The sequence below is a fragment of the Vulpes vulpes genome, chromosome 7 (genome assembly GCF_048418805.1).
Source record: "Vulpes vulpes isolate BD-2025 chromosome 7, VulVul3, whole genome shotgun sequence".
Lineage (NCBI taxonomy): Eukaryota > Metazoa > Chordata > Mammalia > Carnivora > Canidae > Vulpes > Vulpes vulpes.
Window position 1 is genome coordinate 112,339,481 of NC_132786.1, and position 26,789 is coordinate 112,366,269.

General features: G+C 40.5%; 1 protein-coding gene across 1 annotated transcript in view; it reads right to left on the reverse strand.

Moving 5' to 3' along the window:
* HERPUD2 (HERPUD family member 2) overlaps positions 1-18,672 on the reverse strand; it is a 33,967-nt gene extending 15,295 nt beyond the window's left edge. Inside the window, exons 1-4 of the mRNA XM_025985813.2 lie at positions 18,526-18,672; positions 8,274-8,351; positions 4,844-4,957; positions 2,574-2,728 (exon numbers count right to left, since the gene is read on the reverse strand). Coding sequence (XP_025841598.1) covers positions 2,574-2,728; positions 4,844-4,957; positions 8,274-8,351; positions 18,526-18,672 — 494 coding nt within the window. The remainder of the gene's footprint in view (positions 1-2,573; positions 2,729-4,843; positions 4,958-8,273; positions 8,352-18,525) is intronic.
* Between the last annotated feature and the right edge of the window lie 8,117 nt (positions 18,673-26,789).

Below are 26,789 nucleotides of genomic sequence, written 5' to 3' on the forward strand. Positions count from 1 at the left end.
CTATGTTAAACAAAATCTACTTAAAGATGAATTTAAAGTCTTCATTAGTAAAAAATTATAACTATAAGATTAAGTTAAATTATATTCCTTATTGAACTGAATATTAACTCTCAGTAAATTGCTTTGTATATCACAAAGTGCTCTTCCCAAATATACTTATTTTCCAGCACCTAGTACTGGCATTCATATATTCAAATCTGTCTGCTGAATGAATGTCCAACATTCACTTATTAAGTATGAATGAATTTGCAAGTAATTGCTAACATACACACCTTACATACATGTACTCTTTTAATCCACACTAGAATCCTGTATGATAAGTACTAGAATCCTGTATGATAAGTACTATTCTCTCCAGATAATGAGCAAACTGAAGCAAAGTGGGGAAAAGACTTGCCCAAGCTAGTCAGTAGATAGACCCAAAGCAAGGTAAGCTAGCTCCAGAGTCTGTACACCCCCAAGATATACTGCCTCCCTGACTTAAAAACAAACATTATTCATCTAGTAATAGATTCCCTAAGAAAAGCTATCATTTCTTTAAAGATTTTATTGTTCATCATTTTAATACTTAGCATTTGACAAAATAGACACTAATTCAAATTTTTCTGATCTGTTTGTTTAATACATTCCTAAGAGCTGAATGCTTTCATCTTCTGTTGACTTCCTCAATGGAAATTATTAGAAAAATTATTTACCTTTTCCCAAGATATCTATGGTCTTATTCTGAAGACCTGCAACTTATAAGCTTTGTTTTATTATAAAATATATTCACTATAAGTATGAGGAGTTAAAAATCTTATTGTCATTATTAACTTATCATTATAAATTCTTCCAGATTTATTATAGGCATAATACTCCCATTTTTTCAGCACTACTACCAAATAAGTAAAATCACTATATAAATTGAGAGGAACTGAAAATGTCTTACTCTGCAAAAAGCGAGAGGAAATGAATTACTGTCATAAGATAAAAAATACTGGGGAACCCTGGGTGGCGCAGCGGTTTAGCGCCTGCCTTTGGCCCGGGGCGCGATCCTGGAGACCCGGGATCGAATCCCACATCGGGCTCCCGGTGCGTGGAGCCTGCTTCTCCCTCTGCCTGTGTCTCTGCCTCTCTCTCTCTCTCTCTCTGTGACTATCATAAATAAATAAAAAATAAAAAAAAATAATTTAAAAAATATATATATATATCTTAAGCTACCATTCCATAACATAAATCCTGTGAACGTTACTTTTTACAAATACCTATGTTTTGGCTTAGAGTAATCGTTTTCTAAAAACCAAAACAGTTTCATAGGTGCTTCATAAAAACCTACCAGCAATCTTACCTAAAAATTTACTTTTAGAGAAAAAGCTTCACATTCAAGAAATAGGAGACGAGTCTTCTTCTATTTTGCTATATACTCAGTTTTGTTTTTCAGCATTAAGAATTGAGTTTTAGTGTACACCTTAAGTTTACATAACGTTTTATATCAAATATTTCTGATATTTTTATATCAAATATTTTATATCAAATATATCAATATAATTCAATATAAAAGAAAAAGAATTGAATTATGTCTAAAGTTCTAAGTAAAAAGAACCTGAATGTTTATTCTACCCTGTGTAACATGGTAGTCAACAGCTACTCCTTGATTATGTCACTTACACTACCATTCTGAGGTCCTAGCCATTTCCTTATTTCTAGCACAACACAGACTTGGAGCACTGCCACACACCCTGCAAGACCATAACATGATATGCAATACAAAACGATCTCACTACCTGTTACTCATGTTTCCTTTACTTCAAAAGTAACAAATAATAGGACCCCAGTTAAATACCCTGGTTTACATAAGGCAGGTCCAAACCGTTTCTCCAGGATCCTACTCTTTGAGGTGTCTGAAGAATGCTGTGGCTGTTGGCTGCATTTCCCCCTAGAACTGCCTAATCCAAGAGGCCTGCTATAATTGCTAAATATAACATAGCCATAGCAAGTTTCTTGAGTAAAGTCCCCTAACAAAGACTCTAGATAACATGCAATGGTTACCATATCTTTATAATATATCACAGTTTTACCCTACCTCCGCTGTCACCAAGCCTGGCTGATCAGAAACACCTGTGGAACTTTTTAAAAACAGATCACTCGGTCTTACAGTCTTCCAAGAACACATTCACTCACTCTTCTGCTTCCCAAAGGCTAATTTGAGTAGATTGATAGTGAAACTGAGTAAAAAAGAATTTTTTTAGTCACCTAGATCCTTGCTATTCAATGCACGGTGAAAGCATCAGAAGCATCAGCATCACCTGGGAGCTTGTGGGAAATGCAGAACTTCAGGCCCATCAGACCTGCTAAATCAGACTTGCAGCTTAACAAGATCCCCAGGTGATTAGCACAAGCATTAAACACCAAAAAGCACTGCCCTAGTCGATTCTGATGTACGGCCAGCTTTCAAAAGATTAATCCCCTAACCCTTAAAATGTATAAGGAAGAATATGAATAAATTTCTAATGTACTTTGATTACTGTGGAGGGCCCCCATGAAAGTCAAGAGTAACAGATTTTTAAGATGCCCAAAACTATGGTTTCACTCACCCTTGCATTACATATGGGAACTGATGACTCTGTGCTGGGTCGGTTTGTGCTTGTGGAAGGGTACGTTGCCTCAATCCCTCTGAGGAAGAACTGGCAGCTAAAGACAAAGTTTCTTGACTGGATGATGGAGTTGTTGATCCTGACTGATCTGAACTCTACAAACAAAAATGTAATTATTTCTTCTAGGAGACTTAATTCATCGCAATCATGAGATTAGAGACACATTGTTTAAAATGCATTTATGAGATCCCTCTGTGAAAAGTGAATCTTAGAAATATACTGATCTGGATCTTGTGCCCAGTGTAATAGGCTGATATTTTAATTCTGATGAGATTAAGAGCTCAGAAAACCAACAAATGCGGGTATGAACAAGATACCAATCAAGATCTTAAAATTCTCATGTTCCAAAAAAAAAAAAAAAAATTCTCATGTTCCGATGATGTCACTAACTCACAGATTCAATAACTTTAAGTAATATAACCCCTTGAAGATCACCCCAATTCGTTGCTGTATGAAAATAGTTCATCACATGTTTTACATAAATTTAAATCATAATTACATTTGATATAAATTACAGTTATCCCACTTTAAATAGCTGGACACAATATAATTTTAACATCCTTCCAACTTCTTTAGATTCAGATTTTACCTGTACTGCCTTCCTATTGACTGGATGTCTTTTTGTATGTCTATCTTCCTAAATCCTGCCATATAAAAGGTCCCAAGGACACTGGTCTTTTTGCAAAACTAACAAAGCTTTCTTTAAAGATTAGTCTGCATAAAGTAGACACCAAGTAGGTGTCTACCTAATCAGACTGAGAAATCTAATCCTTAGGGACACAAACTGGTAAAGGCCTCTTTTTTGTCAAGATCTCATTAAGTTGACCGGCATAAAATGGTATTCATTTAAAAAGAAAATTAACAGAAGAAAGGCATAGCCATTTGGCAGCACAGTCTAATTTTGCTAGAACTAATTTCTTTTGACCTTAATGTTAGATAACTCTTGCATGACTAGATTTTTAAGACAGTCTCAAATCCCACTGAAATTTCTCTGCCATAAAAAATGAAGGGGAATTCAACTTAATTTTCCCTTGATATTTTTCATATTTTCATTAACACAGCTTGAAAAAACTGAATATATATATACTAACGACATGAAATCATGGCTGAGAAACCATGAGACAAGTCAGAAGAGGTCTTTCTTAACAAAAACTGAAGCAACACAACTGTGTCCAAAGACCATCTCCTGAACTCTGTGCCAATGCCAATATTTTCTCCCTTCTTATGAAAGGTAAGGAAACATAGAAAGACCCTTGGGTTTACTGACAAACTATACTTCAGTTTAACAAAAGCTAAATTCCCATAGCTACTGCTAGAACATACCACTAAGGCCGTACTAATTAAACATAGTAACTAAAGGATCTAATTCTTAAAGAAGCAGTTGACTAGTAACTACTTGAAAGATCCTTCAATTAGTTATCACCTCTGCCATCCATCTCCTCCCTAAAGTTTTCGCTAATTTCTTCACAAGAAGGAAAGTATATTTGGCAGTATTTAAGTAAGTTCCTTGCCCAAGAGGTTTAAAGCAACCTTCCACTCATCCAATCCTTTTCTCTCACCACCAAAGGTGTCATATAAAACCTTAATGAGAAATCAAAAACAATTTAACATAAAGAATTTGTCTTTAAAACTTACAGAGTATATCTAAGTTGAAAAGTTCAACTATTTAAAATATTCCCAAAACAATTTTAGGTAGATGGAAAAATAAGAAGGAAAAAATGAATACTCAAGTTTGAAAGAACTGAGTAGGTTAAGTAATTTTTCCTCCTGAAGTTGAAATGTATGCCCAAATCTGGTCATTTGAAAAAACAAACTTCTTGACCAAGTAATCTACTTCAGGAAGATCTAGCATACTCCAAATTTAAATAATTTAAATCACCTTGAATAAAACACAGTATATCGAGTACTTTTAATATTTTTGAAACTTTACTGTCCCTGGATTTTAAATTATGTAACCCTATCATCAGTCTGTTTCCTGGGTATTTTAGTAATTAAACTACTGAATATTGGATCTTCCATCCTTACAGCAAAAAACTCATGGGGAACAAGCTTCCAGGGACAACACTATGCACTGGTTCTCTAAAAACAAAGTTTAAACAGCCTAACTCAAGTTGTTCAAAACACAATCTCACAACCCACAAGCTCCAATTGTTTTCACTTAATAGGATAATCAGAAAACTTTAACATTTACTCCTCCCAAAACAACTCACAGAATTGCTGCTGGACGCCAGTGCTTCAAGACTTTCTCTAGTGGTGCTGGATTTTGGAGAACTGGGAGGAGTCCGAGAAGTACATACTAGATGAACCATATGATACTCATCTTGCTAAAATTAAAGAAGATTACATTTAAAGGGTAGTACTGGAAAATGTATAGTTCAAAAAGTTGGTAGCTAAGCTGAAATATTTAGCTCAAATTTTAAGTTCCTTTCTAGCATAGCCATTTTATACAATAAATTCTTGCCATGTGAAGGTACATTTACCTTTTTAGTATTTGGGGCCCTTCTGAATTCAACATATTCCCCATGCTTAGAAAATCGTCTAAATACTCAGTACCTACTATATGAAAAAATAATTACTTTGTATATCAAAGAGTCTTGAAGCAAGCAGGGCTGTGTAGTTGTATCAATGCAATCTATTACTTCAACATAAAGACATCTAGCATCTTAATATCAAAACTAATAGTCACATTGAAGTTTAGGCCTACAAACTTCAAGTAGTGAAAATATTTCCATTACTTGAGACTACAGCCATAATAAACTCAACTGCAACTACTCTCATTTGCCTTTATTTTAACAAGGTGATGTATAGTTTTTTTTTAATTCAAAAACTAGTTTTACCTATAACAATTATACACGTACAATTAAAGTGTATGTTTGACTACATTCAGTACATATTCCATGTGTTTCCATAAACCTACAACAAAGACTGAAGAAAAATATTCCAGTAAGGATTAAGATTGGCATTTAAGCTTAGCGATTTCATGAGTTTATTTATAGTCAGGCATAAAGCTAGTATGGAAGATGGAGAAAGGAGAGAAAATAAAAGAGGGCAGAGTAGAATAAAGGATGCCTCAGCAACTTTTAAAGAAAGTAAGGAAAGAAAACAGAATGATAAAGAAAAGGGGACAGTAAGAAAACAAAGATGCCCAGTTGTGAGAAAGAAATAAAGCTACCAGAAACTAAGAATTTATCAACTGCCTCCCATAAACCTAGAATTGTGCTTAACTCTGAGGTAAATCCAAAAAAAGGGTCAGAGTCAGCCCCTCGCCTAAAGAGGCTCATTTATTAAAAGTTCAGAATAGCACATTAAAACACAATTAGAGAGTAGATAAAGTCTTTTGCACAAAACAGAGAAGCAAAAATTACAATTGCTTGAGAAATTTGGAGAAAGGAGTTAATCGCATTAGAATGCTAGGGGAAAGGCATTCCCAGAGACAGCATGACATGAACTATGTCTATCAAGGGAGGTAGAAAGCACATCTGATTTAATATCCTCTTAGCTTCAGAATACAGACTACTAAAAAGCATCCAAAGATAAGATGTGTATCCTTAGAAACCTAGTTTCAAAGGTCATATTAATCATAATTAACTAGTTCTCATTCACCTTTGGGAATGTTTCTACAAAACAATTTATAACTAACTAAACAGGTAAAGCTAATGGCAGCATCTACCTGAAAAAAAGTAAAAGGGTACACTGACTTTAACAAAAATGCTTTAAAGGTCTATTCAAAATATAAACATATTGTTCAAAATGTTTTAAATAAGGGACACAACAGTCCTTTAACTGAAGCACTTTTATTTTAACTGTTCTCGTCAGAAATCATTTCTGAAAGCTAAAATCTTTTAAAGGAATATAAGGGAAGGGAGAAGAAATGTGTGGGAAATATCAGAAAGGGAGACAGAACATAAAGACTCCTAACTCTGGGAAACGAACTAGGGGTGGTGGAAGGGGAGGAGGGCGAGGGGTGGGGGTGAATGGGTGACGGGCACTGAGGGGGGCACTTGACGGGATGAGCACTGGGTGTTATTCTGTATGTTGGTAAATTGAACACCAATAAAAAATAAATGTATTATAAAAAAAATAATAATAAAATAAAAATAAAAAGTATTCACATGCATAGTCTAGCCATCCTCGGATTAAAATAATAAATAAATGTATATTTCAAAGAGCATAGAGCAGAAATGTTTTTAAGTATAAACACGGGGAAAGGTGAACAGGTGGAACCCAAAGGATTTCTAGGGTAGTGAAACTATTCTTCAGGATATTATAAGGCTGGATACATGTCATTACACATTTGCAAAAACCCATAAATTGTACCACACCAAGAGTGAACCCTAATGTAAACTGTGGACTTTTGATGATAATGCTGCATTAGTGTAGTATTCTGCGTACGATGCCGACTGTAACAAGTATACACTCTGATGTGGAATTTTGTTAGTGGGGTAGCCTAGGCATGTGTAGAGGCAGGAGGTATATGGAAAATATATGGGAAATCTCTATACCTTCTGTTCAATTGTGCTATGAACCTAAAACTGCTCCAAAAATTCCAGTCTATCAGGGCACCTGGCTGGCTCAGTAGGTAAAGCATATGACTCTGGATCTTGGGGTCATGAATTCAAGCCCCATATTGGGCTTAAGGGCTTCCTTAAAAAAAATCAAGTCTGTCTAAAAGGGGGGGGGAGGGGAAATCTGCTGCAATACCACTATTTTTGAGGGGGCTAGGGAAAAGAGGCTGTTATACCACTTTGGCAACCTAAAACTACCTGATTAAAATGAAAATAATAACAAGAAGTCACACTGGCAAAGCTAAAATTTCAACTATCTAAACAGAAGAAATATACCAGTATAAGATTTTTTTTTAAGTTTCCCACAGGTGATCATAAACATAGAGGAGAGGATATAGATCTTCTAAATCAGATTAGAGATATCCAAAAGAACATTAAGAGTTAAGTCAAAGAGTTAAGGTGAAACATAAAAGCTATGTATTTGATTCTGCTACATTCACAAACAAAAAGTAACATCTCAAATGCAGGGAAGCTCTAGGAGTATAATTCCACAAATGAACATGAGCTAAAAGCTGCCCTTAAAATAACTAACATTCCAGCTGATTCTCAAAAAACTACATTGAAGTATATTTTTTAAAAAAAGAAATATATTTTAGCTCTAAGCACCAACATTCAAAGGTCACCAACTGATCAACCAATTGGACTTCCATTCATTTCCTGTCCTGAAATTAAACTCCTAACTCAAGCAACTTGTATTAAAACATCATGTAGTTTGGTCAAAAGGGGATTTAAGAGAGAGAAGATTATTAGTGTAAATCCTTCACTACTACTTGAACGCCCTACTCCTGCTCTACTGATCAATCAATACTGCTTTCTGATACAAGATGTCAAATACCAGTACACATAATCCTATTTCATATTTAGCCATCAGATAGCTATACAAAACTATTACCTAAACTAATTAGAATCTATTATTATGTTATTTTCTAGTTCATGTTTACCCTGTTATGCTACCCAAAAGGGTTGATTTTAAGTATCTAAAAACTGAACCACCTGGATAGCAATAACACTTCAGAACATATCTCCTCTCACACTCTGAATGTATCTGATATCAAATAGTGGTAGAAAAGCTTACTTTTCTGAGAATGTCTTTCAGCTGCAGATGATCGGGAAGCAGTCTGCCCGAATACACCAATCTCTGATCCTTCGTCAACTAAGAAATGGGACAAAGAAAAGAATTCAACTTTTTCTGATTACACAAATTTGAAGTTGGGAATAACATGCCTAAATATAAGTAAAGTAAAACTCCCTTTAGGCACAGATGAGCAGAAAACTGACATAATTTAAGATTTTTTTTTCCAAATTCTACTTAAAACATTAAGAGCTCAGCATATGGTAGTCTATCTATTGAGGATATAATAAAACACAGACAATTACCATTTAAAAAAAAAAACAAAGAAAAATGGTAAACTGGAAGTTTGCCTTCTCAACCATATTGCAATCCATGTATGACTATCATTAAAAACCTTCAAGACTATATAAATGAGAAGGTCGCTGGCCTTCTAGTAGTAATAGTCAACAATGGGATAAAATTTCAAGGTCACCATAGTTATTTTGAATTGTTTTGCCAGTATTTTTAATCTAAGAAAATACACAAGATTTATTTTCTTCTTTACTAACATCATGCAGAATAACTTAATGGTTTTGGTTCGAGATCCATTTGGATTTATAGTTTTACATAACTGTTCTAGTTTTTATTATTCCTGCCACTCTCACAAATACCTCCATACATTTTTCAAAAACACAAGATTAAGAAAAATCAACTCAAGTGCACGGAGATTCAGCTGCCATCTCTATATGCAATCAAGAATAGGAAATACATTCTGGTTACTTCTGCCCTATTTTGTACATGATAAATCTGCTAAGTGCTCACACTGCTAAGCAGTAAAGTATTTAAAATCAAAGCATTTATGTATGGTCCCCATAAGACCTCCTATTTCATAACTGGAAAACAGGCAGATGTTCCATGAATTCTATTAAAACAATTAAATATTAAAAAAAAAAACAAATATTAGCTGTATCAACAAACTGCTAAATATGCCAAATCCAAGCAACAACTGTAACAATTTTCAAACAGAATATATGTATTCCGTGTGGCTACTAAAAAGGGTTTTATATTAAAAATAATTATACTAGAAACTGTCATACTGAATAAGATCTGGTTCAGAGAATCTTAAGTAACCAAAGACGAAAGGAAAGGTATAGCTGTCTTTCCAAGATACTTAGCTGTTAGGCATAATCTAGATTCTCCTGGAAGTATTTTTGAGTGTGGAATTCCTAAAATGCATAAGTTCAAATTCCCATATATAATAACCAAGTCAACACAGGAGGTGATTTTTTAAAAATATATCTCGCAAATCTTGAAACTTCAAACAATACATGTAAATATTGAGTGTGTGATGAATAGTTAACTATATAACATAAGTTAAAAGCCAAGTAGATAATAATTGATTTAATCCTTCGACAAAATGAATTCTATAATGCTTTATAAGCTTCCATAACATACTTATTATTAATTCAGTTGGAAGCTAAAAAATTTTGATAAATACTACATCATAAACTATCATTTTTCCATCAGTACAAGCATTTAATAGATACTTCTATGTCATATCAACATTCCACATAAAGGACATCAGTCTTATGATTTTTTTTTTTTACTTTATTATGAAAATTCTCAAACATACACAAGGTAGAGAGAAAATGAACTCCGAGGTACCATCTTCAAGAACTCCCAAATATTCAATTCCAACAATTATCAATATTGTACTATTCTTGTTTCATCTATCCCCCACTGCCTTTTTGAGGGGAAAGAGAGTTTTAAAACAAATATCACACACCATCTATTTTCACCGTAAAAACAGTATGTGTCTGGAACAGGTTTTGGGGTTTTTTTTTTTTTTTCAAATAACTGAACATTGCCACAGTCAACAAAATAGTCAATTGGGTCAACTTCAAATAAATTTGTATCTTCCCACAACAAGAGAACATCAATTTTCTTTTTTTATTTTAAAGATTTTATTTATTTATGAGAGACACAGAAAGAGAGGCAGAGACACAGGCAGAGGGAGAAGCAGGCTCCCTGCAGGGGAGCCCAACGTGGGACTCAATCCCTGGACCCAGGATCACCCTCTGAGCCAAAAGGAGATGCTCAACCGCTGAGCCACCTGGGCGGCTCAAGAACATCAATTTTCAAAAAAGCAGAATACAATAACAAAATATAACAAAATTACATGGCACGTCCCACAAAGTACAGGAAGCAAAAACAAGTATGGATGGGGATGTGGAGAAACTGGAACCCTCACACACTGCTGATAGGAATGTAAAATGGAACAGCCCTTGTGAAAAATTTTGACATTTCCTCGGTTAAAAAAGAATTATTACCCAATGAAGGGCGCCTAGATGGCTGAGTCAGTTAAGCAGCAGACTCTTGGTTTTGGCTCAGGTCGCGATCTGAGAGTCCTGAGATAGAGCCCCTAGAGGGGATCCACACTCAGCACAGAATCTGCCTGAAATTCTCTCTCCTTCCCCCTCTGCCCTTCCCCCTGGCTCATATGCTCTCTTTAAAATACATCTTTAAAAATTAAAAAAGAAAAAAAGTTACCTGATGACTCAGGGTATACAATTCCATCCCCAGGTATATACCAAAGAGAATTGAAAACATATCCATAAAATAACTTGCATAAGAATGTCCCTAACATTAGTCATAATAGCCAAAAAGTAGAAACAACCCAAATGTCCATCAATTAACGAACGAAAAACTCTATTAAATATAAACTCTTTAAATATGTTGTATTTATGACATGTAATAAATACTAGTTGGACATAAAAAGTAATGAACTGATACATGCTAAATATGAATGAACCTTGTAAACATTATGCTAAGTGAAAGGAGCCACACAAAAAAAAGACCACATATGCTATGATTTCATTTATATGAAATTTCCAGAATAGGCAACTATACAGACAAAAGGTAGATCAGTAGTTACCAACAAAGGAGAGTGACTAGTGAGTATAAGTTTTCTTTTTTGAGGTAACAAAAATGTTCTGAAATTAGACACTCAAAATAACTGCACAACTTTCTGCAGTGGATTACTAAAATCCACTGAGTTGTATATGTTAAAGAGCAAGTTTTACAGAATGTGAATTATATCTCAATTAAAAAATTGTTTCTTAAAATATCCAAATGCCTTCAAGTGATCAGAAATTTTGAAAGAAGTGAGGCACCTGGGTGGCTCAGTGGCTGAGCATCTGCTTTTGGCTCAGGGCGTGATTCCCAGGTCCTGCGATCGAGTCCCACAACATGCTCCCCAGGGAGAGCCTGCTGCTCCCTCGCCCTATCTCTCTGCCTCTCTCTCTCTCTCTGCATCTCTCATGAATAAATAAATAAAATCTTTATAAATAAATAAATAAGAAATTTTGAAAGAAGAAAAGAATCCTTTAATTTTACTGTGATTGAAAAACACAGTGCCTAACTTAGGTGAGAAGATTTGAAAATTTTTCGGTCACTAAAGAAACGGCCTCTTCACTTTATATATCAATGAATTAATTTAAATATCTGGAAAACCAGTGTTAGGCATAATAACAAACAATTCAGTAATCAACTGACTGAACTTTCAATTAGCCTTTTGGGATTATAAACTACAGTATTAGGAAAAATACAGATTTTGAGATCTCAATTCAAATTCAATTTCACTTATAAAAAGTGACACAATTTTATTTATCCAGGCCTGCTAATAAAAGCATCGTCTACCTTAACTGAAAATCCATTTCTGTATTAGTTAAGGAAAAGTAGTGCTACCTGCTATGACAAACTCCATAATCTCAGTAGCTTAACACAATAAAAGTTCATTTTTCTCTCTTTCAATATAAAAATCCAGAATTCGGGATTGGTAAATCTAAAACAAAGTACTAAGTTGTCAATTAAAAGTCTACTGCTAAGATTCTGGCTACACAGATACATATATACTTGACCATCTATGTTAACACCACCACCATTCTTCCTGTTGCTCACACCCTACATCCAAGAGTCAGCAAATCCTACCAGATAAAAGCTACTTTCACTGCCTCCACCGCTGGTACCTGGCATTTTATGGTAGAGCAGAGACAGCTAAATTACCAAGTTAGAAACATCCTAATGGTACTGAGGAGCCCAGAGACAGAACTATGCCACTCCAAATAAATACCTGCTTAACTAGCTGGCCCAAAAAATTTTGCCACCCACGTAACAGACATTGCTAAAAACTAAGGTGAGGAAAGCTCACTACCAAGTATAACATGCAAAAATAGATTATTAACTGGGGAGATCTTTTTCTTTCTAAAAGATTTACATATACTTTCTAAAGTATCTGACTTTTTTTTTTTTTAAGATTTTATTTATTCATGAGAGACACAGAGAGGCAGAGACACAGGCAGAGGGAGAAGCAGGCTCCATGAAGGGAGCCCGACGTGGAACTCGATCCTGAGACTCCAGGATCAGGCCCTGGGCTGAAGGCGGTGCTAAACCACTGGGCCACCCGGGCTGCCCAGTATCTGACTTTTTAATGTTTAATCAGATATCAAAAACAGATTAAACACTATGTATCCCTAATGCATTTAAAACATTCACAGGTGGGATCCCTGGGTGGCGCAGCGGTTTGGCGCCTGCCTTTGGCCCAGGGCGCGATCCTGGAGACCCGGGATCGAATCCCACGTCGGGCTCCCGGTGCATGGAGCCTGCTTCTTCCTCCGCCTGTGTCTCTGCCTCTCTCTCTCTCTCTCTGTGACTATCATAAATAAATAAAAATTTAAAAAAAAATTTTTTTTAAACATTCACAGGTGTCTGATAGATGAGTTTACAAAGCCAACAACATTTTCATATTTCTAGAAAGTCACCTCGTTGGTATTAAAAGGTGAAATTTTGTATATGAAGAACTAAACAAGTCTTTCATTATGCATGGCTTTAAAAAAATCATGTCCTTAGTATATGACATCAACATAATCAAATAGCTTAGTAAAAAATCTTCAACTTATATGTTTGTTCAAAGAACTAGAACCCAAATCCTTTCAAAGCGGTAATTACTGGTATTTCAGTACCTACATATAGTTCAGTCACAAGTGTCTAATAGCTTTAAAGAGGTGGTTCCCAGAAGGTGCACAATATATTTCTGTGGAAAATGAATTCTATGAATTTGTACTGTAACATATCTTTTTCTCAATTTGTACTGTAACATATCTTCTTCTCACTCCCCTAAATTCACTCCATTTAAAGCCCCAGAGAATTCAGAAGCACTGTAAACAGAAGCATGGTTTACCCAAACTGCCTCTACCCCTTATCTCCTTGGAACAATAGTAAACAAAACCAGCATACAGGAGCTTTAAAAATATAATTTTCTCTATAACTCCAAAGAGACATTCCCTGTGTAGCAGTTTCTACTCATAGACCATTTACAAATCAGGTATACATACAACAGAGAATGCCAAAATACATGACTGCTATAGTTTATACAAACAAGTGAGGATGTGAAGATAAAGCAAAGCAATGTGCTCTGAGGTCTCAAGATATTAGGTTCCCGTATCTTCCCTAAAATTTATCAAAATAAACAGAAATAGCACACACTAAGATAACATGCATTAAAACACTATTAAGGCTAAGTTATCCATTCATCTACAACCTTTATATGATAAACCATCTGAACACATACCCCTCCTTTTATAGTTCACCTCTTCTCAGTTTGCAAATATCTAGCTAATTTGGCCAGGTCCCTAAATGCCTTTTTTTTTTTTTTCATCTTATTACATATAACCATCATATACAATGTGAATTATAATGGTTAAGCACTGAGGCTTGAAAGTCAGACCAACGTGGGTTCAAGTTCCAATTCTACTACTTAAGGAGTTCTATCACCAAGCCTGTTTCCTTATCCATAAAATACAACTAATAAATAAAACTTACATCATAAGGTGTCTGTAGGGAATAAACGTGATAAAACACATAAAGTTCTTAGTAGGATGCCTAATATACATGGCAGTCACTTAGTAAATGGAAGTTTAAAATCTGAGCACCAAATATGACAGTTAAATAAAAGCAAGTGAGATCATGAAATCAGTTTGTTATGTAGACGTGAGAAACTTAAAGTTCTAGAAAAATCTGATTTTAAAAAGACGGATGCATGATTAAACAAAATATAGTACTGTTATTTTCCCAAAGAATACATTAGGAAGAGGCTACAAAGGAGTTAAATAAATTTAGTCAGCACTCATTCAAAACTTAACTTTTCAACAATCTTCACATTCAATTTAATAATATCCTTTATTCAAAGAGTTTTAAAAATATGAATGATATTGCTAGGGACCATGAAACTCTCTTAAACATGAGCACTAAAATTTTAAAGACAAGTCTTATAAAACAAAAATTATTTATGTGTATGGATTATAAGCTCCTTTAGGTCAACAGTTCTGAGACAGTTAAATGAGTAAGTATTAAAAATGACCTGCCTGAGTAAGGTAATAGGGAATTACAAAAGCGAGGCAGATATAAATCTTAAGTTATATTATTATTACAAGCTATTTCCACTGCTAATGAAATTAAAACTTCCATTTGAACTGTGGGCAATTTGGTTATGAGATGTTATATGCTCAGAATACAACCTACACAACTGGTTCTATTCCTATTTCTTTAATTCTAACAGATCACGGTGCAGAGGAACAATCTGAAAAAGCAGAACCAACCTCCCTAGCTGACCAGGAGAGCGAGCAGATATAAGTAATGAAATTGACTGCTTTAGTTTAACAACTTAAAGCACCAAGACAAAGGAAACCTACCCAGAACCGAGGCATTTTGACCTCAAGACTGAAAAATGGAGAACCAAGGCATAAAATCCCCAGAAAGGTTTGCCCTCAAAACTGAATTCAGGGTGAGTTGAGTCCATCTTGGTTATTGTTTGTGTATGAGAACAAGAGTGAAAAAGAAGAGATAATGAGAAAGATGCCTACTCAGACTTAAGAGATCCTTACATTTTAAGTTTTCTGTAGGATAGTCCATTCTACTGAATAACATTAAGTTCAACTATTTTGATATTTATATCTCTAGCAAATAAGCCTAAACTAGATCAGTCTGAAACTACTCTAGTAAAAGTGGCATTCTTGACAGATATCTTCATGCCCCAAATTAGAGAATAATTATTTCACACTACAGGCCAATTTCAGGATCTGAAACTCTAAAGCCATAAAGTGATGACAAATGTCATATTAGAACATGATTCACAATTACCTATATACACTATCAACATGAACTGATGCACTTTCCAGTTCTTACACCAAGTCCTACACCAATTATCAACACCATTCAAAGTTAAAACTCCGGGGCAGCTCGGGTGTCTCAGAGTTTTAGCACCACCTTCAGTCCAGGGCATGATCCTGGAGACCTGGGATCGAGTCCCACATCAGGCTTCCTGCATGAAGCTTGCTTCTCCCTCTGTATATGTCTCTGCCTCTCTCTCGAAAAAAAATAAATAAATAAATAAAATATTTTTTAAAAAAGTTAAAACTCCAATAGAGTTCAAATCCACATCTGCGGTTTTTATTGATGGCACTGTAAAGTTTTTCATAAATGTGGCAACTGCCCTATTTCCTAGGAAATACTGGAAACTGGAAAACACTCTCCCCTTCACAGCCCATTATGGATCTATAATATTTTTACACAGTGCAATATTAATTTAGAATCATCAGAGCAAAATTAACTCTGAAATAATATGTTTAAAAAAAAAAACAGCTATCATCTTGTCTGCTTAAAACTGTTATCAGCTCTTTAAGAAAAATGTCCCTGTGAACCATTTCTTAGAACAGCTACACATTCCCTTATCTCCACTTCAGAGTTGACCATTTCCTCCCTCTGCTCCTATAGCATTCAGTACATCCCTCTTGTGTAACACCAGTCACATATTACAGCTCTTAACTTACATGTCTGTATCCCCCACTAGACGTGAGCTTCATAAGAGCAAAGGAAATCATCATCACCTTCATGCTTAGCATATAGACACCCAAATGCCAAGTCAATAAAATCCTAATTCAGTAAATGAAGTCCAAGAGAGTATGTTCTGGTGAGAAAAGGCATATTTGCTGTGGGTTTACTGACAAATGGAGAACTGAATTTTAAATATCCATGTGGAGATTATCTGGGATTAAGTCTGTATCTGACCAGATTTTACACACTCTTGCAGAGTTTAGCTAGAATTCTGTCAACGGCAGCACACTTTTGACCTACTCTTTTAGAGATCCTAAAAGGACAACTTCAAACCTCCATTCTGCTCCCTCCAGCAGTTCCTGTTTACTTTTCTAGAAGCCACTGCCCACAGGGACCAAGGCCCTCTATCCACCTTTGGCCCATAAGACCTAATGGGAGCAGTACTAACCAGACCATCAACTTTCTACTCCTTACTGAGGAACACCTGCTTCTACAAGGCACTGGAACCGTACTCTGCTTCCAAATCACTCACTTTCAGCCGGCAGATGTGCAAAGAATCAAGAATAAGAAATATTTTCTGTTAAACATCAAATAGCCCTTGAGACACCTAAACACAGAATCAGTGTTAAGCAGTCTTTATGGCTGGTCATAAGAACCCACACTTCCCTCATGATATATTATTATAATATTGCCTGTATTATAAAATGTTCTCTGTTCTAAATAACCATCTTACAAAGTGAACTTTTAGTACTCCAATTTCTAGGCTGAGGACTACCTGTGGGGTATCATTCAACAGTTGATGTGTTCCACGACTAAGACACTTCAAATCAGTTCTCATAAATAAATTTGAATGCAAGCCTGTCAAATCTAGTAACCACTGGAAGTCCTCAGTGAAGTTCTAAGACAACAAACACATAGTCCTCACCCCGAGGGTCCACCCACTCTCATTAACCTGGAAATAAACTTCAGTATTACAATTCACTTAGAGAGGACTTGCTGGAAGAGAAGAAACAAGCAGGTTTGCTACAGTTAAACCTGAAAGTGTGTGTATAAGCAGCAGGTGGGTTAGGGGGGCAGGATGCAGAAAATTTTGCAATTCATCTATCCTCCAGCAGGCAAATGATCCACATGGGCACTAGAGATTAGAACAAGGACAGAACTCCTGCCAAAAGCTGGCTTCTCCTGTGTGCAGAGAAGTCAAATGGGTTTCACACTCTTCTCTTAGACACTTTTTGAAAAAGAGAAAGTTTTAGAAAAGTGATAACTCTTGGATCTATCGTAGTGTAAACCAAGTCCCTTTTGATTTAATCATACAATATAAAGACCTCACATAAGCACATGCTTGAGCATATACCTTGGTGTGCATATATACACATAATTACACTTATATATGTAAGTATATACTTCTATACTTAGGAATGGTAATCTGGCTATGTTATTAGCAGTACCATGGAAATCTATGACTTTCAAGACTGACTATTCTGAAAAGCAATTTTCCCCTTTGAAAATGTGTAAAACAAATATGTAATAGGGAATCTTCCATAAAGCAGAAAATATTAAAACAAATGTGTTACCCCCTGTGTAAGTCTTAACTCTCAAACAAAAGATCTGAAAAAAATGAGGATTCCGTCTACTTTGTTCTAAGTACTTAAATACCTCAGGGTTTTTATTTCCCCTACTAAAAACACTTGTAGGGACGCCTGGGTGGCTCAGCGGTTGAGCACCTGCCCTTGGCCCAGGGCGTGATCCTGGAGACCCTGGATCGAGTCCCACATCGGGACTCCCTGCATGGAGCCTGCTTCTCCCTCTGCCTGTGTCTCTACCTCTGTGTGTGTGTGTGTGTGTGTGTGTGTGTGTGTGTTTCTCATGAATAAGTAAATAAAATCTTTTTAAAAAATTAAAATAAAAACACTTGTATCAAAAGTGCTAACAAATAAGGGCAAGTAAGAGTTGTTTTTCTAAACCTGTTTTTGCCCTATTTCTGTAGTTCTTCTAAAAGTCTCAACGCCTAACTAAAGCAATAAAAGCTTTAATACAGGTTGCAGTGTTTATCTTTTTTTTTTTTTTTTTTAAGGATCCATCTGTCACTCCTATATTAGGCCAATGCCTTAAATCCAAAGAAAACGGCCCTTTTTCATGCCTGTCAATTCTTACGTCCCTTGATATTTCTGTACAAGAACTCTTACTAATTAACTGAACCTCATGAGGAAGATGTTAACGATGGTTAGGACACACACACACACACACCTCGGAACTCAAAATACTCCGCAGTCTGGCTGGGGGCCTGACTCCAGAGGGGAGGGGAGGGGAGGGGCAGAGCGACGGGAGCGCATGGCACCAAGAGGTTGCCGGCCCGAGCAGCTGTGCCCAGCTGTTAGACACTTACTGGTTTGCTCGGGTACACGTTGGACAGATGCGTTTTTAGTTTCCCCACGGTCCAGTTCAAGAAGCAGCTAATAGTCTGGTCACTGTATTTCTGATTCGGCGCCTTAATGATGAGGGTCACGGGAATCTCCATCCCATTTTGGTCCATGGTGCCCCCCAGAGCGAACGGAGTCCAGAGGAGGAGCCCAAAGGGGCCGAGGTGGTAACTGGCGGCTCGACCGGTCGGGGACGGCAGCAAGCGGGTGTTAACAGTCCGTGTTCCAGGCGGTCACAGGCGCATCGGGCGATACAAAGGCCATCGCCGGTACCAAGGATGACGGGCGGCGGCGGCGGCGGCGGCGGGGGCGGGGGCGGGGCGCCCGGCCGTGGGTGCAGCTGTCCCCGCCAGGTCCGGGCTCCGCCGGGCTCCGGGCTCCGCCGGGCTCCGGGCTCCGCCGGGCTCCGGGCTGCGGAGAGAGGCCGGGAGGGAGGAAGAGAGAGAGAGAGCGCGAGAGAGCGAGCAATGAGGAGGGAGGGAGCCACCGCCCCGCCCCTGCCGCGACCCCCGGCTGAAACGCAACAAGGCCCCTACGCGACGGCGCTGCCGGGCGGCCAGCGAGGGGGCCGCGCCGCTCGGGGCGCCCCGCGGGGCAGCGGTACCTGGGCCGAGGCCGCGGGGCCCGCCGCCGCCGCCGCCGCCCTCCGCGCCCGCCTGGGCCGCCGGCCGCACAGTCCCGCCGGGCGTCCTCCGCGGGGCCGCTCCCTTCCTGCTGCGCGGCGGCGGCGGCGGCCCCGGTCTCGCGAGGCGGCGCGGTGGCCGCCGGAGAAGTTGGCCAAAGGGCGCGGCCGGCTCTCCGCCCGACCCCTCGGCCAGGACAGGGCGGCGCGGCGCAGGACCCGGCGCGGAGCGCGGCGGCGGCGGCCGCAGGTGGCAGGAGGGCGGGGACTCGGGGCCCCGGCGCCCGCGCGAGCGCGCCGACTCTGTTGTTGTTTTGACGAAGGTCTGGGGCCCCCGTAAGCCGGAAGGAGCGGGCGGAAGTGCGTCACGCGGGGCCCGCCCAGACGCCGGGTCCTCGCGGTCCCGCGGGAGCCGCCCGCCCGGGGTAGGGCACCGCCCGGGGTAGGGCACCGCCCACCTGCCCGGCTTAGGGCACCTCCCGCCCGGGGTAGGGCACCGCCGGCCCCTCCCACCTGCCCGGGTTAGGGCACCGCCCGCCCGGCGTAGGGCACCGCGGGCACCACCCGCCAGAGTTAGGGCACCGCCTGCCAGGGTAGGGCACCGCCGGCCCCTCCCGCCTGCCCAGGTTAGTGCACCGCCCGCCCCGCCCGCCAGGGTTAGGGCACCGCCCGCCCGGGGTTGGGCACCGCCGGCCCCTCCCACCTGCCCCGGTTAGGGCACCGCCCGCCAGGGTTAGGGCACCACCCGCCCAGGGTACAGCACCGTCCGCACCGCTGGCCCCTCCCACCTGCCCGGGTTAGTGCACCGCCCGCCCCGCCCGCCAGGGTTAGGGCACCGCCCGCCCAGGGTAGGGCACCGCCGACCTCTCCCACCTGCCCGGGTTAGTGCACCGCCCGGGGTAGGGCACCACCCGCCCCCCCCACCCGCCAGGGTTAGGGCACCGCCCGCCAGGGTTAGGGCACCACCTGCCCAGGGTAGGGCACCGCCGGCCCCTCCCACCTGCGCGGGTTAGTGCACCGCCCGGGGTAGGGCACCGCGGGTCCTGCCCACCCGCCCAGAGTAGGGCACCGCTGGCCCCTCCCGCCTGCCCAGGGTAGGGCACCGCCCGCCCCGCCCACCCGCCAGGGTTAGGGCACCGCGGGCCGAGGTCCGAGTCCCCTCGCAGCCGCTCTGCGGTGCCGGAGCGCGCCGGCCTGACGGCCTGACCCCGTCGCTCGGTCCCGCCCCGCAGCCGCGCCCAGGCCTCCCCGCTAGCCGAGCTGGCGCTGGCACACCCTGTCTCGCCCGCACCCCGAAGATGAGAGAAGCGTTCCTCCACCCTAGGAGCCGTCTCTGCAGGAGTTAGTGACCTTCCAGATGCGGGATCAGACGTCCGCTCCGGAGGTCTTGCGTAGACTGCCCGCAAGGCACCGTACGGGCCCCGGCTCCGGCGGAGAGGCCGCGGGGTGCACTGCGCAGGGGGCAGAGGCTCTCCGAGAGACCTCCGGGCGGCCGCTGCTTTCCGCGTGGCCCTGGCTGCCCTTTCCGAGCCTCAGTTTAGTTCTCTGAGCGGCCAAGGCTGCCTAACTGCGTGTCGATGAGCTCCGAATGCAAGCCGTGGGGTACAGTTGAGGCATGTGACAGCCCCTCGGATGTTGCTTGCCATCTCTTCCCTCTCGGCCCTCCCAGAAGTTGGCACGTGTTTACCGAGCCCCTACTGTGTGTTTCGTACTTCCCGAGATGAAGAGGGATGGCTCTGGCTTTTCGGCGTAGAACGCGAAGGTTATGGCCACGGCCCGACGCTGCATGGGTCCCCGGGTCAGTAGAGCCAGTTAAAGTCGGGCGAGCATTTTCACGGGCTTGCACCTACAGGAGAAGGCAAGCGGAAAATACAAAGAGCTGGTCTTTTTCCCTCTGCACTTCAGAAGTCTGAAGGTTAGCTACCATAGAGTTAGTGACCTAGGGGAAATTCTTCCTCTCTATAGCTAATGCAGCAGTATGATAGGACCCCTTTGACCCTGACTTCGTTCACTTCCTCCGTTGGAGTACCCATCACATCCTAGCCGTAGCCTCTGAACGCTCTTCGGCAATAAGAGCATCATTTTTTGTCGCCTATTGAGGACAGCGTGCTATGACTCAGGTTTTCTGCAGCAGACCCTGGTCTCTTTCTACCTCGTACTTAGTCATCCTAGTGGAACTTTAACTTAATTCTAGCTAAAAATACTTTTTCAGACCCCTTTATATCTAGGGGTAGCCGTTTGACGCAGGTCTAGCCAATGAGACAAAAGATGAAGTTGCCACTGGCTCTCTCACGAGAGCTCTTATTTTTTTTTAATTTTTTTTTTTATTATTTATGATAGTCACAGAGAGAGAGAGAGAGAGGCAGAGACACAGGCAGAGGGAGAAGCAGGCTCCATGCACCGGGAGCCCGATGTGGGATTTGATTCCGGGTCTCCAGGATCTCGCCCGCCAAACCGCTGCGCCACCCAGGGATCCCCTCACGAAAGCTCTTAGATGGGCATGGTCTGCAGGCCGGAGCTCAGCCTGTCCTTGCTTGAGGAATATGATGCCAGAGGTGCAGCAGCCGTAGTTCAGTCGTGAAGCAACAAGCAGAACAGAGGCTTGCATTCCAGGGATGGCAGAGCAGAACAATTGAAAGAGGCTAGATCCTTTATGGCATCATTGTGGGACCATGTAAGTCCCAAGCTGTCCGTCCGAAGACTTCTTTTTTGTCCACTACCTGTTTGAGCCAGCAGGTTTCACAACCTCCTGTTAGCCACCACCACCTAACCAGGCAATTCTTGTCACTTATGCCTGTGACTCAGACTGAGTAATGTGGTCATCTCACTTGGCACTATGAAATATGCATTTTTAGTGAGATAATTATTAATAATTATTAAGGCAGAATGTGCATCTCACTATTTTTTTTAAAGATTTTATTTATTTATTCATAGAGATGCAGAGAGAGGTGGGGAGGGGGCAGAGACACAGGCAGAGGGAGAAGCAGGCACTATGAAGAGAGCCTGACGTGGGACTCAATCGAGGGTCTCCAGGATCACACCCTGGGCTGCAGGCGGCGCTAAGCCGCTGCACCACCGGGGCTGCCTTATTTTTTGAAAGATTTATTTATTTATTCATGAGAGCCACAGACAGAGAGAGAGGCAGAGACACAGACAGAGGGAGAAACAGGCTCCTCGCAGGGAGCCCGATGCAGGACTCGATCCCGGATCCCGGGATCACGCCCTGAGCCGAAGGCAGGTGCTCAACCGCTGAGCCACCCAGGCGTCCCGTATCTCACTATTTAAAACTGAAGTTCACTAATATGGACAAAAGCATTTAAAAAGGTAATGAACATTGAACAGATTGAAATATATGGGTATAAAGATGATATAAACAAAAATGATTTTTTTTTAATTTCACAGCCACGTGATTTAAGTGCCTAGAAATGCTTGTGCTGCTGCTGAATTTGGCCATAATAAATGATGCTGGAATGTGATCCCATTTTTGTTAAGTATATGTGTGTGTAGAACAGCATATGAAGGAGTGGTCCTCAAAATATTGATTGTGTTTACCTTGGAATGTGGGGTAGAAAAAATTGTTAGCATTTAGGTGATGCAAGGTTGCAGTTACTTAAAGGCTGCTATGAGCATTGAGCTGCCCCTTTAGATTATCGTACATGGGGGATCCCTGGGTGGCGCAGCGGTTTGGCGCCTGCCTTTGGCCCAGGGCGCGATCCTGGAGACCCGGGATCGAGTCCCACGTCGGGCTCCCGGTGCATGGAGCCTGCTTCTCCCTCTGTCTGTGTCTCTGCCTCTCTCTCTCTCTCTCTCTCTCTCTGTGACTATCATAAAAAAAGATAAATAAATAAAAAATTAAAAAAAAGATTATCGTACATGTTGCAGATAAATGGAAATGCAAAAGAACAGCTGCACATCTGTACCACTTATTGCTTAAAGATAACCTCCAATGAGAATACTTACAAGTGTGATGCTAATAGATAATAAATGATTTGTAGTTCTTAGGACTAAATCTACTTGAACAATATTAACTATTCAGTATACATAATTCTAGTAGTTAATTCAGTAGTTCAGAATGATGAGGTAGTTTTGTTAGCAAAATAAAACAAATCTAAAGAAAATTCTTTGTAAATAGTATGAATTGATTTCCAGTATTTGTGGGACATTTATTTACTTCCAATTCTTTTCGTCTTTGAGATGAGAAAGAGGATAGCTAGAAAAGGGTATATTGACTCATTCTGTGAAATTCCAGTTTCTTCTAAAAACCTAAAGAAAATAAAGTGCTTGTTACTGAACTTTTCGTAACTGAAATTTGGAATATCTTCCAGGATGGTAAAATTCTTTATGATGTTGAATAATATAGTTTGTGATATTTGGGTATTTTGTTGTTGTGGGGTTTTTTTAAATCTAGAGAGGAAAGACTTTAGTCAAGTGATGATCTTGCAGTTGCAAATTTCAAAAATGATTTTGGCCATCTGGTTTCTGATTCCTTCTATTTCCACTTATACCAAACTTGCCTTTTTTTTTTTTAAGACACTGTGCCACAAAGTATCCAATCAAATCTTAATCAGGTTCATTGTTTAAAAACAATGAAATCCTACATTTGAAGCCTAGGAAAATTAGCTCGTTTCAACACTACACTTTCAAAATCTTAATTGGTCCCAGATGTTTGATTATAAACCATATTGTAGAAAATGGAAGGAAGAAAAGCACACATGCACTAAGTGCCAAGTGGGTGATTTGAGGGATGTGTCATCTAATGAGTTCTCAGAACAGCCCTGAGAGGTAGTGAGAACAGTGAAGCTCAGAAATGCTAAGTGTCTTGCCCAAAGTCACTCAGCTAGTTCTGACTCCTCTATAATGCAGACTTTTCCCACTGAACTTTCTTATTTAAAGATATTCTCATACTTACATGGTAAAGATACATACCAAGACACATTCAGGAGGAGAAGGCTTTCAAAAGCAACATCTTAGGGATCCCTGGGTGGCGCAGCGGTTTAGCGCCTGCCTTTGGCCCAGGGCGCGATCCTGGGGACCTGGGATCGAGTCCCACGTCGGGCTCCCGGTGCATGGAGCCTGCTTCTCCCTCTGCCTATGTCTCTGCCTCTCTCTCTCTGTGTGTGTGACTATCATAAATAAATAAATAAATTTTAAAAAAGCAACATCTTAGAGGTTACCTAGATCAGTTTTCCAAGTACTGCCAATATTACCACATCTCTGAAAGGCAGTCAGCCAACTTTGGCTTGAACCCTTCCAAGGAGAAGGAACACTGTTGTTTTCACTACAGCAAAACCTGTTGTTAAGTAGCCATAGTTAGTATAAGTGAATTAGAATCTGCCTTCCTATAATTTGTCATGAGGCAACTTTTCTCTTCTTGATAAATCTAAAATATATTTACTCTTACACCACATCCCAGCTCTTCAAATTGATAACTGTTAAATGCTCTCTGTGATTTCTCCAGATGAAATAGGCCCAGATCCTTAACAATCCTTAAGAACAGTTACCAGGGATCCCTGGGTGGCGCAGTGGTTTGGCGCTTGCCTTTGGCCCAGGGCGCGATCCTGGAGACCCGGGATCGAATCCCACATCGGGCTCCCGGTGCATGGAACCTGTTTCTCCCTCTGCCTATGTCTCTGCCTCTCTCTCGGTCTCTCTGTGACTATCATAAATAAATAAAAAATAAAAAAATAATTAAAAAAAAAAAAAAGAACAGTTACCAGATCACCCTGAATACTAACTCACCTTTGGACACAGTAGTTTGTATAACCCTCATCAATTATGGTGACAGCAATAAGCACTTAGACACATGATTTCCCTAGGGTAGTCTTCATAAGGACACACCTGTATTTCTGTTAGTTTGTGTATTAGTAGAAATCTTCATAAACTGATTTACAGTTGGATTTCTGCTTTTCATAACCTATATATCCAGTCAATACTTAGAGTGACCATTTGCCTAAGACTGAAGTCTCTCTCTGATAATTCAATCTAGCGACTTACTTATGACAGTCCTTGGAGAAAATTGTAGCCAAATGACATCTCAATGATTTCTTTAGGTGATCAGAGAAGCGAGGCAGGGGAGGGAGGTGGGGGACAAATACCTTATACTTTTTACCATTTAGAGAATTTTTACCTAAATGTATGGATTGGTCTATTGCTGTAAAACAATATACACCCAAAACTGTGGGACAGAATTTTGAGAGCAGGTTATTTGGTGGGTTTGGTTTGAGTCTCTCATGAAATTGTAGCCAAGATTTCAGCTGGCATTCAGTTACCTGAAGGCCATGTTTGGACTGACTAAAATTCCTTCTTCCAAAGTGGCTCACTTGTAAGGCTGACAAGCTGGACTGGTTATTTGTGTGAAGTCTCACTCCCCCCCCCCATATAGGTCTCTCCACAGGACTGCTTGAGTGTCCTCACAACATGGCAGCAGGATTCCCCCAGAATGAGGGGTCCAAAAGACAAAGGCAGAAGCAGCAATACCTTTTATCTTGGAAATTACACGCTGTTACTTCCATGGTGTTCTGTTGGTCACAGAAACTATCCCTGACCTAAGTCCATGTGGGAGGAGTGCACATACAAGCATGAATACCAGGAGGTAAGGACCATCAGTCTCATATTAGAAGCCAGCTACCACAATGTACCTCACCAAAGCATAGCAGGTCGTAATAGACACCCCCATTTCTTCTATATACAACCACCCAAGCCCAAATCCCAGTAATAGTCTTGCAGTTGTTTCACAACTGCTCGCCTTTCCTCTGATATTCTTTCTTTCCCCAGAGACCTTTCACTAATTTTCCCCTCCTAAAATTAGAACTATCCTTAACACTATTGGCTATATTTCTCAAATGTTTGTAAATGTTTATCTTTGTTACTAAAAAGCAAATCTAGTCGAATTTGGGGATATTACATTTGCTATTCTACATTCAAGTAAAGTTAAGAATAATCATTAACTTGAACCTGGAGAATAGTCATTAGGCCTTACCTGTGGCCTAATCTCTTAATCTGGGTTCAGAGATATACCTTGAATCATCTACAGAACTGTGCACTTTTAATGTACACATGTGCATTTATCCAGAGGGAGAGCCCATGGTTTTTATCAGCTCCTCAAAGGGGCCATTTGTAATGCCATCTGAAATCCAATAAAATCCAATAGTTTTATTGATAGTTTAATTGTAATGCCCTTACAATAAAATCCAATCCTCACTGTAAGGTTTTTCCAGTTAAAGAAAGTGGGTTATTGAGCCAACTATCAAGATTTTGCCTCAAGCCCAAAAATACTCTTCATTGCCTGCTTTGTGATAATACAGATAAACCCTGTATATAGATTTCTCCTCTAGCTGTCATTAAACTAAGTTTTGTCAGTAGAGGGCACTACAGGGACACTGGACAAAGAAGAGGTATCTACCTGTGTAGTGTCATATGCTTCTTTAGGTAGGCTCATGCAGCATACATGGCTTCTGCAGCTCTGGGTTTCCACAGTGCCTGGAGGCTTGTGCTATGTAGCATCCTCTGTGAGCAACTTCTCCAGGAGCCCTCTCAGGCGACCTTGCAGCCATCCCTCATGAACAGCTTCACAAGTGGCTTCACAGTGGAACACCACCAATACAACAC